Source organism: Culex pipiens, chromosome 2 (assembly GCF_016801865.2).
Source record: "Culex pipiens pallens isolate TS chromosome 2, TS_CPP_V2, whole genome shotgun sequence".
NCBI classification, from domain to species: Eukaryota; Metazoa; Arthropoda; class Insecta; order Diptera; family Culicidae; genus Culex; species Culex pipiens.
In genome coordinates, this window is record NC_068938.1 from 114,499,540 (window position 1) to 114,513,423 (window position 13,884).

At 45.9% G+C, this 13,884-nt stretch overlaps 1 protein-coding gene across 7 annotated transcripts; it reads left to right on the plus strand.

Annotated features, from left to right (window-relative positions):
* The first annotated feature begins 5,091 nt into the window (after positions 1-5,091).
* LOC120422189 (uncharacterized) lies at positions 5,092-12,549 on the plus strand. Of its 7 annotated transcripts, none has more exons than XM_039585566.2 (14): positions 5,092-5,262; positions 5,365-5,416; positions 5,495-5,688; positions 5,752-6,792; positions 6,861-6,998; positions 7,057-7,518; positions 7,578-7,689; positions 7,745-8,010; positions 8,076-8,267; positions 8,520-8,561; positions 8,838-9,036; positions 10,578-11,393; positions 11,451-11,626; positions 11,693-12,549. In XM_039585566.2, the coding sequence occupies exons 3-14, from the start codon at positions 5,598-5,600 to the stop codon at positions 12,172-12,174; spliced, it is 4,017 nt and encodes a 1,338-aa protein (XP_039441500.1). In that variant the 5' UTR covers positions 5,092-5,262; positions 5,365-5,416; positions 5,495-5,597; the 3' UTR covers positions 12,175-12,549. The 7 variants fall into 7 exon arrangements, with proteins under 7 accessions (XP_039441500.1, XP_039441504.1, XP_039441501.1 ...); XM_039585565.2 differs by having other exon boundaries at positions 5,097-5,239; XM_039585570.2 differs by having other exon boundaries at positions 5,092-5,416; positions 6,864-6,998.
* The last annotated feature ends 1,335 nt before the right edge of the window (positions 12,550-13,884 follow it).

Sequence of the window (13,884 nt, forward strand, 5' to 3'; positions counted from 1 at the left end):
CTGCGTCGTTCTGCTAGGGGTCGTTCGGGAACTCCGGAACACAATGCAACATGCTTTGCGTTACCGGTTTGGACATCGATATAATGGACGTATCAAAAGTACAACATCGAGAAATTAAAAGTGCAACATGGTTATGAAAACTAAACTCAGTTTCCACTTATTTCAATAAAAAAATAAAATAAAATTTGGCTAAAATCAGAATCTTGTACTCAAACATCATACAATGTTTATCGCAATCTATCAAGAAATTAAAAAGAGAGATGTGACCCGGTAACATAGGGTGAAACTTCCACAGCTGTCATGGAATACTTCACAGCAGCTTGACAGAAAGTTTAACTCCTTGTTGCACTTTTAATTTCTCGATAGATTGTGGTATATATATCCCAAGTAACCATCCAGCACTAAAAAAAGTCATACATCAGCAGTAGTTTGGCATTCCATTGCTAATCAGTCACAAAACAGCAGTTGCTAGTGCAAATCTGCACGTATTCAACTGCACTATGCAATGCTGACTAATTGCTGGTTTAGTGCCACCACTAGCAACACTGCCAAGCTGTATTTCACCAAACTGGCAACTCTTTTATCATTATGAGAGAAGAGTGAAAGAGAGAGTGTGAGAATATAAAAAAAACAAGATGTTTGTGTCTCGCTTCCTCATGGTATAAAAAATAAACAGAGCGAAAAGTGCAAGCGGACTTGCTTCATTCTCGTAAGTATAAAACTGTCTTAATTTCGATTATTTGAGCATAACAATTCAATGAATTCTTTCAGGAAATGGGTGCTAAAAGATATTCCAGCTCTTACTGCGGCCATTCCGTAGTTCATGAATTTATAGGCCAAACAGGAATGGTGCGATTTCAAGGCTGGAGATTCTGGATTTGCAAAGCCGATTTCAGGTGTGTAACGTTCGTGGAGTTCCTGGGACCCAGCACAGGATTGGGATGTAGTCAAGATGTAGTGACCACGGTAGTGACGATCGAATCGTATCTATTGTAGTGTAATAAATGATAGTAAAATTTACTGTTTATGTTTTTTTTTATATACAAAGAAAAATGATGTAAAATCAGAAGTGAAACTCTTCCGAAGTGGTGAATCGTCATTCATTTACAGCCAATATTGATAGCTCGATTGTTCCAATGCTGCAAAAGTTTAATTGAATGCTACACCTCTAATTTAGGCGTGGTGGCACGGGCGCAGGAATCATCAATCTACGGCAGCAATTTCCAACAAGTGACATCACATCTACCAACTAAAAATAGAATTTCCGACACGGTCAGCTGAGTCGATAAAGCAGAAACAAAAGCAATACCAAAATAGAATGGAGAGGAGCGTGCAGAAGGAGGAGGGAGAGCAATATTTTTGTCTCTCATTTTTTTTACATTTTCTGCAGGGTGGACAACAACAGTAGGGGCCAGCACTAAAACAGCCGAGTAAAGTCCAAACTCGGTCATTATTCAGCACTGAAGTAGCTGTTAGTGCTGTTTTCAAAGCTTCTCAGCTTTTACTCACAGCTGTAAATGCGCTTTCAGTGCTGGACAGTGACCATGTTTTAGTGCTGGATGGTTACTTGGGTAGACCTAGAGAGCCTGGAGCTTATTAGAGAACGGACATCTCAAACCAAAAGTACCAATCGAAGCACGACAACTGTCAAACGGAGGTACCAATCGAGCAAAATCCTTTGTCTTATGCTCGATTGGTACCTCCGTTTGACAGTTGTCGTGCTTCGATTGGTACTTTTGGTTTGAGATGTCCGTTCTCTAATAAGCTCCAGGCTCTCTAGGTAGACCACACTCTACACGGTTACTGAAAATCGCACTTTTGGGAGTTCAGAAATCGCACTTTTGACAGTTCGCTTAAACGAACTGAAAAAAGTGTGATTTTGCGAACTCGAAAAATGGTAAAAATCGCCAAAAACCGAGTTCAGTTAAGCGAACTCTCGAAAGTGCGATTTTGGACGTAGCGAAATTTTTGAAATTCGTTGAAACGTTTCGTCTTTATTGTTAGTTTGTTTTTGCGCTCCGGAGCTTCGGGTTGATTTTCGGGTAAATATAACGGACGGATTTTTCATGGCGAAAAGGACGGATTAATGAACAAGAGTGCAAGAGGAATCCGTCCGCCGGTGGACGGATTGCCTTCCAATGTTTGCGAAAAGGTTCCGGCCACCGGTGGACGGATTACGGCACAAGGTTTTGCAAGAGAAATCCGTCCGCCGGTGGACGGATAACGCACAAGGTTTTGCAAGAGGAATCCGTCTGACGGTGGACGGATTGCCTTCCAATGTTTGCGAAAAGGTTCCGGCCACCGGTGAACGGATTACGGCACAAGGTTTTGCAAGAGAAATCCGTCCGCCGGTGGACGGATAACGCACAAGGTTTTGCAAGAGGAATCCGTCCGCCGGTGGACGGATTGCCTTCCAATGTTTGCGAAAAGGTTCCGGCCACCGGTGAACGGATTACGGCACAAGGTTTTGCAAGAGAAATCCGTCCGCCGGTGGACGGATTACTAGACAAGAACGCAAGAGGAATCCGTCTACCAGTGGACGGATTACTGGACAAGAACGCAAAAGGAATCCGTCCGCCGGTGGACGGAATTATTTAATGATTTTTTTTTTTCAAAACAAGTTTAATAATTATTTTATTCTAGTTTCAGGCCGTTTCGTGATCGCTCGACCAAGATGTGCAAAAGAGGTGAACGTCGCCGGTTGAATCTTCCCGTATTTTCGTATCGATACCATCACCATCCGCAAGAACTCGAGGTCAACCGCTTTTGAACCGGTATGACCTAGGTTACGATCAATTATGTGCTGTACTAATTATTATGCAACTAACTTTATTATTTAGGCCGGCTCTAGAGATTCCGAGTCACTCCGAAACAGAGGATATCAGCAAGCGCGGCAGCACAGGGCACGGATTGGCCTACCTCGAACCGGAATTCCACGCTCCATGATTCGGTACTCGCCAAACTCGTTGGTCTCGCTGGTGAAAGCTTCTCGTAGCAGCAGTACTAGCGGCTCGTACGGACATCTGTCGGATAGTGCGCTGGGACCGGCGCTTTTTGCCGGGTCTACCCGGACATCATCTGCCTACAGCCAGCATGTTCCCGCTTCACCATCCGCCTCAGCTGGGACATTTTTTGGCCAAGTCGCAGGTAAAAAGCTTCTTCAGCTTGTTCTTCAGTGGATTTCCCGATCAGCACGAACTAACATCGAACTTTCTATTTCCAGCAAATCAACGAATTCTCTAGCAATAAGCAGGAATAGACAACCTCCGTGTCCAACCAGTGACACGACAAGAGGCGGACAGCACAAGCAATGCTCTGCAGAAGACATCCCGCGTTATACGTGAACCAGCCCCGCACGTCCTAATGCACAAGACAAGTCCTTCGAACGGGTCGGCCATGGTCACCTTAAATCATCAGCTAAACCCAATGTCAGGTTCTAACCTCGCTTCCTTTTTGTAGTTTGAAGTTTGCTTAAGAACCTCAAAACCCATCTGCGATCACACACCGGCGAAAAGCCGTATACCGGCGAGTACCCGGGTTGTAGAAAGGCGTTCAACAACGTGTCCGACCATGCAAAACACCAGAACCGCACCTACAGCATTGCGGTAAGACTAGTTTTAACAAGCTGTGCCTGTGCTGTGGCCTCACGCTAACCGTTGCATTACTTTCAGAATCACTACCCGGAGGACATGCAGAGTGGCAAGACAACGAGCATGAGCAGTCGGAGCATCAAGTTGGAGTCGGACGCACACTCGCCGGGTCAACCGCCGATCAGTAGTCCGATGTCGATCTCGGCGCTTACTGCTAGGCTGATGGACGATTGCGACGGTGGCAGCATGCAGCTGGGCAGTCTCGAAGTTGATCCGGCTTGGCCGTACGCGGACGAGGATTTGGAGGTGAGTTTGATAGTTGACCTAGTGACGTATTGAGCTTGTCTTACTTATGGTCTCTTTAATTCCAAGTCCCCGATCTGCCATTTGTCCTGCGGGAAATTGTTGACCTCGGTGGTCCGGCCACAGCGACAGCTGGTGCTCGCCTACCGGAAGTACTCGGAATCGGTTCAAGAACCAAGGCACGACTCCGTCATCGCCCCTCGCCAAGGACAACTGCCAGACGACGGATGGGAGTTTTACGACGTCTGCCGCTGTCGTGAAACACCAACACGATGATGTCGAACGCGTACCTGAACCCGGATCAGCTACGGCGGGATACTTCAACATGCGCTCGGCGGATATCAGCTGGCGGAGAAGCCAAGCATCGCTACGGAGCTCGATCTGGCCGATGCGCCCTTGCAGCTACTACAACTCGTCGTTCGACGATCCGATCCCACCGGGAAGTTCGCAGCGGTCCAGATCAATGTCTACGGCAATGGATGGAAGCCAGTCAGCAAGTTTCACCCCAACCAGTCGTGTTTGACGAGCTCGAAGAGGGTGAGATTGATTGAAATAAGTTGGACGTGACGATTTCCAGCAGCAGTCGCCTGACAAAACTGCTTCCTCGCCCCAGTTTCCTCCTCGAAGGAAGTAATCGGTACATCGGTGAACATCACCTTGGCGGCCGGGACAACCTCCAGCAGCAACGCTTGGTCCTTCTCCTGTTCATTCAGGTCACGGTAACAGAAAAGGTCGGATCTGCAGATGAATAATATATAAATATATTGTACTTCACGAAACATGCTTTTATGAATAAAAATAAAAAAATTCGCTGTTTATTTATTTTCAATTTCAATTTATTTCGGATTCCAAAGAAAAAGCTAAAGCGCCCAAAGATAGGCAACCTACAAAGCCTCTAAAGCTAGTGAAATATTTCGCCATGCTCGAACTCGGCAGTTCATGAAAATCATGATTTCGCCAGTTCGACCAACTTTACCAAAAAAAGTGTTATCCGAGTTGAACTCCAAAAATCATGATAATTACCATTTTTTTGGTTTTTTTTGGTAAGCGTGTAGAATTTCAACTGACATTTCCCAAGTGTATCCAAATCATGTCCGCGATGCTTTTGCGTTCCGTCTTTCGCGCACACGCCTTTCCCATTCATATTTTTTTTTCTCTTTTGTTTGACAACGACCCTTTTTAATGATTTGACAGCTGTTTTTGTGAAAATCATTAGCTCTGTCTGGTCTTGGGACTGATTGTGGCCGAATATTTTTGTGCTATTTTCGCGAGTAAATCCAACGTTTTCCGAGTAAATTGTGCTTAATTTGTTAGAGATCGACATCCTCGACAATAATATCGCAAAGGTGCGTGCGAAACCTACGGCCAGGTTGGAAAATTTGCCATTTTCGTCGCACTTTGAGAAACGGTTCCCTTTTCGTCGTAAGCTTTCTTTTTTCTCTCTTTTGATTGGCTGCAACAAAACAACAAGGCTGCCTTGGATTGGAACCAACACAGGCGAATGCCAATAAATAAATATTTTGGTAAGTTTAGTCGGGGCTTTAGCAAATCTCAGTCTAGAGCGAGTGTTTTCTATTTCGCACTTGCACTTCTTGTTTCAGGGTGTTGCAGATGAGTAATCGAACGACGACGACGTTGCTGTTTACGACGACTTGAGAATTTTTACTATAAAGGAAGTTAGGCTGCGCCAAGGCCGAAGCCGTCATGGATCCGAAGCAAATTACGGCGCTGGCAAAGTTGCTGAAGGAGAGTGGCGATAAAGTGCTGAATTGCGAGTATAAACTATCGTTATCGGGTAATAAAATGTTATTAATTGACTGGGGGTGGAATGGGATTAATTTGCATTGTTTTGTTTTAGGGTCGTTGATGCGAGCGCTGAATGATTCGTTCAGTTTGATTGTGGACAAGAATGAGATTCTTCCTCCGCAGGGTTTCCAGGTGGTCAAACCCAACAATGCCAAATCGGACGTGTTCCGAGACCTGCAGTTTATATATGATTTTGTCCAGAAGACGGTCATACTGAGTTTGAATCAGTTTATAAACGATGATCCGTACGAATTTGCGGTGGACATTGCCAAGTTTAGAAGCTTACGAAAGTTGGAGATTCAGAAGATTCCGATTAGTCAGGTGATGGGCATTCAGCAGATGCGGTCTCAGCTGGTTGAGATAACGTGCATTCGGAGCATAGCGAATGTGAAGGAGATTATCACCTCGTGTGGAGGCGATAATGGGAACGGCTTCACGTGGAACGAGCTCAAGGCAGCCAACTTTTCGTACAATATGCTGGACCATATTGATAGTTCGCTTGAGTTTACACCGTGGTTGGAGAACCTGAACCTGAGTCACAATCAAATTGTGAGCGCATCAGCAATCAAATGGCTGCCAAATCTGCGCGTGCTAAATCTGAGCTTCAATCGCCTCAGCCATATTCCTTCGTTTCACGTCGACACCATGAAAAAGTTGCAAATTTTTCACATCTCGAACAATTTCATCGAGGATCTGTCCGGAGTTTCGCGTCTGTTGAGCCTCAACGATCTGGACCTTTCCGGGAATTGTATCGTAGATCACACGGCACTCCTCCCGGTCAGCACGCTGTCCTCGCTGTGTTGCCTCAACCTGAAGGACAATCCGCTGGCCTGCCATCCGAAGCACCGGCAGGCGAGTGCTCGATATCTGAACCGGAACACGTCCAACGCGAAATTCGTTCTGGACGACGAACCGTTGACCAAGTACGAAAAAACGCTCACAGGAAACTACGACAGCTATCACGCGATTCTGGTGCCGCGGAGTCCGGGAAGTGTCACGTCCAGCGGGTTCAACACTCCGACGAGAAAGAGCGTCATCAACACGCCAACGGGAAGCATATCTTCGAAGAGTAGCTTCATGCTGGATGTTAGAGGTAAGTGTTTTAAGGTTCTCTTTTTGTTTTTTAACTGAAAATTCTACCATTTTTACCATTTTTTACAGAAGACATGAGCAGCTCAATCATCAGCCAAAAGAAGATCAAGGTGCGACGTGCAATCATTTCGGAAGACGAACCGTCCGAAAGTAACCAACCAAAAGTGACCAAAGTAGAGTTGACCGCGGCGTCGGCCAATAGTTTAGGTAAGATTGTGCGCTTATTATCTCAATTAGTGCTAACAACAATACTCCCAATCACCAGAAACAAGCCGCGACCATCTGGAAACGAAGAAGCAGCTGGAGAACCTGCGCAAACAGTACGGCAGCGAGTGGCTCCAGAGCCAGGCCGGCGACATGGTCAAGAACGTGATCGGCTTCGACCCGTCCACGGAGAAGGAGTTTGAGAGTGTGATGCACTACGAAAGTGACAGCAAACGATCCGTGACGACGGCCCCCATCGATACGAACCACTTTGACCAGTCCGGAGGGGACGCGATGATGATGACGTCCACGCCCGTTGATCGGGACGGTTCGACGTTGATGGAGTCGATCGAGTCGCCGATTAGGCGTGGGAAACGGTCTGAAAATGAGGCAAACGAGTCCGATTTTAAGAGTGTGCTTAGCGATTCGAACTACTTGTCGGTGACGGGGACGACCGTTGAAAACACCAAAAACTCGCTGGATCTGACCAATATCTATGGGAATGCGGCGGAGGTCGAGACAGGTGAGAATTATATTGTTTGATGGAAAGGACGATTTTAACTTTTTTTTTTAAATTTTCAGAATCGGAAGTGGAGGAAGATGAGCGTTGCTACATGGTGAAAATCAAAGAAAATCCGACAGAGTTCTGCCTAATAGTTTCGGAAGCGAGCATTCGGGAAAAGGACAACGGAAAGTGAGTTTTTCTATTTACCAACGTCCAACACACTTCCTACCGTTCACTCTTCCAGGACGAAGACCCGCTGGGGCATCAAAACGCTGCAGGCGTGCGAGCGGCCCACGTCCACGACCATAATCCTGCTGTTCGACACGATCAAGCGGGACAAAAAGTCGCGGACGTACGAGGCGGACGAGCTGACCTGCCAGGAGCTGGAACACTACCTGCGGGACATCCTCTCGAAGCGTCCGCTCTCGGAGATGAACCAGAAGCTGTACAAGTGCGTGGTTTGCAACGCGACGTTCTCCCGTGAGGTCAACCAGAACAAGTCGATGGACGGTGAGCGCGGTTGTTGTTGAGGCGGGGTGAAGTGGGGGTGTTGAAACGTTTTGGTTTGTTTGCAGATCTTCAGTGTCCGGAGTGCCAGGGAGGGTATTGCATCGAGATCAAGGAATCGCCGAGCAAACAGGTGCTGGAGAGTGATTTGAACGTCAGAACGGTGGTTCCGGAAGCTGATACGACTGCGGACGAGTCGGTTCCGGGAACGTCCGGACTGGGGGCGACGTTGAACCAGAGTGGATCGAAGAACAGCATTGGTAAGTTTGAATTTTTTTGGAATTTGAAAGGTCCGTAGCTAACTAGAGTGCTAGTAGTGGAACGCCGAACTAGAACTTCTTCCCCAGCAGAAGTTCCAGTTCGCTAGAGATCGGTAGAATGTGTCTGTGTAGGTCCAACCCTTTAGAACCGTAGCGATTGAAACAAACTAACTAAACACTAATCGTGAACGCTTCTTCGTCTGGTTTTATCTACTTTGTTTCGGTTTGAACTAAACGTTAACAAATCAACAGTACTGCCGGTAGCATGGAAGTCACCGGTGAAGAACAAACCGAGTAAGATGCTTGTTTTGATTTTTCTTTTCTTTTGAAACAGAGTAGAATCAATATTCAAATTAGAAGAATGTAATTGGTTGTAGGTGATTGTAAGTTGTCCAAAGTGCTTGAATATCTTTCTGCTCTTGTTGCGTGTTGTGGTATTGTGGTCAAAGAATCGGAAGTTTAAACTAGATTATCTCACACAAGGTTTAAACTCCCAGTTCTGAAAGTGTTGTCTCGATCCGGCAAACTTACCAACAAATCATTAAACCAAACAAAAATCTTCACCCACAGGATCGGCCAACTCGCTGAACGACTCATCGTCTTGCTCGCGGATTTCCGAACCGACGAGTTCGTGCGATTCGAACCAGAGTGTGGCGGGAAGTACCAACTCGGAGCGCGATCGGGACGTCGATCTGCAGCTGGGCAACGAGAGCGACATCGAGATACTGAGCAATCCTAGTCAGAGCAGCATCGAGGTGCTGGATCGGGGGTGAGTAAATTCCAAGAATTACGAAGAGCTAAGGTTTGAGTACATCGAGCGGATTAACGAGGGCACGCCCACGGGCAACTCGAACGAGCAATGGGGAGCCCTCCCGAGCATCGTCAACACAACGGCTACCGAAGTGATCGGCACGACCAGAGGTCGCAAACCCAAAGGGTGGTTCGATGCGGAGTGCCAGTGAGTAAAGGACGGGAAGAATGAGGCAAGGAAACGTATGCTGGTTAAGGGTACGCGCCGAAACTGTGACGGTAAAGTGAGTTGCGAAGAGCTGAGAAACGAACGCAAGGGGAAGATAATCTGTTGACAGATATAAGACAGCGGTAGCGGCCAGGTGGATGGTGCTCTTTCAACAGCTGTGTAAGACACGAGAGAGAATCATCGAAGTCGAGGACAGGGTACACGTTGAGGAAGATGGAATAGCTGTGAACCCGCCTACGTTGGTGCAAGTAGCTAAGGCTGTTAAGGAGATAATTTGCGGGAAAGGGCGGACTTCCGGTCGAACTTTTCAAGCACAGGAGTAAGCGGATGACCGAGATTCTGCACCAAATCATTCTACACGTTTGGTACGAAGAACAGCTTCCAATCGACTGGTTAGACGGGCTCGTCACCCCAATCTTCAAGAAGGGACAAAGACTCGATTCCTCAACTTAGTGTACAAAGTACGCTCGCGCATTTCTGTGGAGCAAGCTGAGATCGATGACCGAGACTTTTGTTACCAGTGCGGTTTTCGAGCGATCCTCGACATGTACCGAGAGTACAACCTGCAAACACACCATTTGTTTTGTCGATTTCAAGGTGGGGTACGATTCAGTCAAATGAAACAAACTTTGGAAAAAAAATCTAGAACACTGCCTTCCGGCGTAGTTAATTTGACTGATTCGTGCCGCGCTCGACGGAGCTAAATCAAGCGTTCAAATAGGTAACGAAACATCTGAAGCTTTTGTAACGTTGCGTTGGAGGAAGATGCTCGAAGGTCAGGCGTGCAAAGAAACGGAACACTCATCACCAAATCGCACAAGCAGCTTGGATACGCTGACGATGCTGTGTTCTTTCCGTTCAAGCGGGAACCTTCGAAGATCGGACTGGCCATCATCAACACTACCAAGACCAAGTATTTTACTGCTGGTAAGGTGTTTCGGAGGTGGTAATACATGGGGAAAGATACGCGGTGGTGGATGAATTTGTATATCTTGGTACAGTGATAGTAACCTGCGACAACGATGCTGCAAACAGGGCGCTCTACGGTCTTCGTAGCCAGCTAATGCCCCACAGCCTAAGAACGTCTACAAAAGTTTTGCTGTACAGGACCTTGATACACCGTGTTGGCTAGCCCGATTTTCAACAAGTTAGCTTCTTCTAGCTTATTCCGAAAAGGTCAACATAATTATTACGAGTCCGAATCCAACATATGGATGAGCAGCCCGGAACCTAGACCGAAGTGGCAGATATTTCAATATGTTTGAACATGCTAGTAGTAAGTCGATAGTGTTAGTTGACTAAATCATATTTCTCCCCAACTCTTCTCACAGCTTCCACCCCAGCCGAAAACACTCGGAGGAACGGCGCAACCTACAACTTCCACCGGACCTGGTCGCCACGGCGCTGGAAAACACCAGTGACGACTTCAAAATCGCATCGTCCACCCTCATCAACCAGGAAACGTCCACCCACGATCTCATTGCGAAGGCCACCGAAAGCTTTGCCAAGGCCGTCAAGCTGGACGATGCCGAAGGAGAACCGGAGGGCAAGGAACCAGCCTCAGCAGCGGCAAAGTCGCCACCTTCGGCAGCGTCGGCCCAAGCACACAAGAAAAACTATCTGACGGCGGCCAACCTGACCGAGAGCAGCTCGTCCGGGTCGGTCACGGACAGCGTCTGCACGGCGTACGAGTCGAATCAAGAGCAAAAGCAGAGTTCGACGTCGGACGAAACAGTCGATAGTGACAAGTCAAAGAAGGGTGACAACGGGCTTAAGACGACCGCGGCGCAGCAATCGCCCGCGGTCAAGGCGGAAACGTCCGTGATCAGCAACATGCTGGGCGGGTTGTTCCAGTCCACCAACATGCTCATGTCCAAAACACCCAAGGCGAACAAGTCGGAAACGTCGCTGAAGCTGAACTTTGAACCCATGCGGTACTCGTACACAGATTACGCCAATGTTGATCATAGGCTGAAGCTGTACCTGTATCAGAACCTGTTTGAGGACGCGAACGAATCGCTCAAGTGGCTCGTTTCGTGCGTCATATTTGACGAGAACAAGCTGGAAGAGTGGCCAACGGGATTCGACGGGCTGTTCATCATGTCCACGACCAAGTTCTACGTCATGAAGAAGACTGCGGCGGAAAAGTGAGTCGAAGTCGAAGTGATGCCTTGAAAGAGATGCTAATGTTTTTTTCTTTCTAGCGATGATCCTGCCAGCTGGATGAAGAAGCACTTGTCCGGAACAATTGATCGTGTTGGCATCGCTCAGGTGCTACCGTGGAAGATCGGCATGAAGTTTGTGGTGAGCCAAATCGGTGGAGTTCACATTATCTTGCAGGACATTCTGCGGACGGATTGCCTCATGCTGTTCTTTGCAGGTTCGTTACAATCATATCAAGCTCTCCTCTCAATACTAAAACGCCCTCTTACCCCTCCCCTCGTAGACAACCCACTCCCGGAGTACTGCACCCTCGACTATCAACCGTCGGAACTGCTCACCGGTAAGCTGAACAAGGCCACCAAAGGCGAAATGGTCAAAATCCTCATGATCATCAACTTTTGCGACGTGCTGTCCGACGACGTCCTGCAGAGCCTTCAGCTGTCCACGCTCCTGCTGACCGACAATCACCTGTACCTGTCGGCGGACATCAAGTGGCTCAGCGACAGCAGCAAGTACCAGATCGAGCCAAAGTACACCCAGCTGATGACGAATCTGGTCGAGCTGGAGGACATCAACAGTCTGTCGTGTCGGCTCAACTTTATGGACGAACAGGAGGACAAGTACGAAACGTGGCGGATAGATTTCGCCACGGACACCGCCAAAGAGAGCGCCGTCACGACGGTCTGTCACTCGTGGGAGAAGATCTTTGGAGTGCCTTTGATAAGTAGTAAAAGCAACAACAACAACAACAGCAATAACGAATAACAACGGCTGATGCGCGACGGAGGTTCAATTTTGGTTAGATTTTGCGTTGAATCTGGACCGGAGGTCTGGTTGGTAGAATTGAACAATATCTCTAAGAAATTTGCGTGTTTAAGTGGCATGTTGAAAGTTTGTTCGTTCGATCGTAAAGTGATATTAGATCTTACAGAAATCGTGTTTTACCAATTTTTTCGAGTGTTATCATTTGTGTAACAACATATTTATAATATTTTACCATTATATTTTACTGACAATTAGATAGAAGTAGGAAAGATTGTGATCGCTCATAGACAGTCTCAATGTGTTTAACTAAAATGTGTATAGTGATGTAAATTATATGGGCTACCTGATGAATAAAGTTTATCGTATTAAACCGTCGATCAAAAATGTTTTTCCTCTTCCTTCTTGTCACTAAACATTGATAAAACTAAATCCCTAAACAAGACCTTCTCATAGTATCGTCACTTGGAAGGCACGCCAACAGGTAAGTGAGAAATTCGTAATTTTTTGTAAATTACATAGTTGAGGGAGTTGTGTCGCTGAAATCACGGAAAATATGTCCAGAATAACGGTATCTCGTCTCAGAGGGTCACAAAGTATCCGAACCTTATTGTTTGAACACGAACAACATTCCAGATTAACGAATCATCTCTGCGGCATACTTCACGCAGTAGGCCTGGCCGCTCTGACGATTGCAATGTTTCAATACACTGTGAAGCAAAAGAAATGACTCCCAAATTTCAAGCATTGTTTTCGAAATTTCGAAACAAAAAGTATCGCTTTATTAAAGTTAAAGCTAGTAACCGTCTAACATATTTGGCCCTTTTTAAATGTTGCTCCAGAATTCATGACAATGTTTAAACTTTTTCCAAAACTTGTACGTCTTTTATTTATCGGTGGTCCCAAAATTCAAAATTTGTTAAAATACCGCCAGTGGGTTTGACTAAGGGTTAAAAGAAACACCTGTCGCTATTTCTAAATAACAAATCTAGTGTTTTTTTTGAAAAGGTCCTATAAACCAAATTTTCATTTTTCGCTTTTTGGATGTTTTTGAATACCCCTGACACAAGGCGATTCTAAAAACACCCAAAAAGCAAAAAAATAAAATTTGAATTATATGACCTTTAAAAAAAACTCTAGAAATACAAATTGAATGTTTTCAAGCACTTTTAATGTATGATTGCTTTTTGCAATTTCTAAAAAAACAAATATTAAAAGGTTGATTTTTGTACAGGTAATTTTTGACCAAAAACATACCTCTATTTTGACAGCTTGCCAAAATGACAAGATTTTTTTTAGTTTTGCTGATATGTCCTCTACACAAGCTTTGAACAATAAAATGTTTCATTGAGAAAAACCTGAGAAATTGCTAAATCTGTAAAAAAATACATTGACCCAAGCTCACCCCCCCCCCCCCCCAGACTAGAGGTGGGCAAAAAAAGAGAGAGCCGCTCAAAGAGCCGGTTCACTGAAAAGAGCGAATGAACCATGGCTCACAAAAAAAGAACCGCGGTTCTTTTTTAACTTCGGGCTTTTAAGAACCATTCCAGGATGGAATGATTCTCAAACTTGTTATAAATATAATTTATTGAATTTCGAACAAATTGTAGCATAAAATTTATTGTTAAGAGTTGAAATATAATTGTTTATAAAAAATAATCACAAAATAACATTGCTGGCAAACACCACTTAACAAAAATTAACTCATTTTCA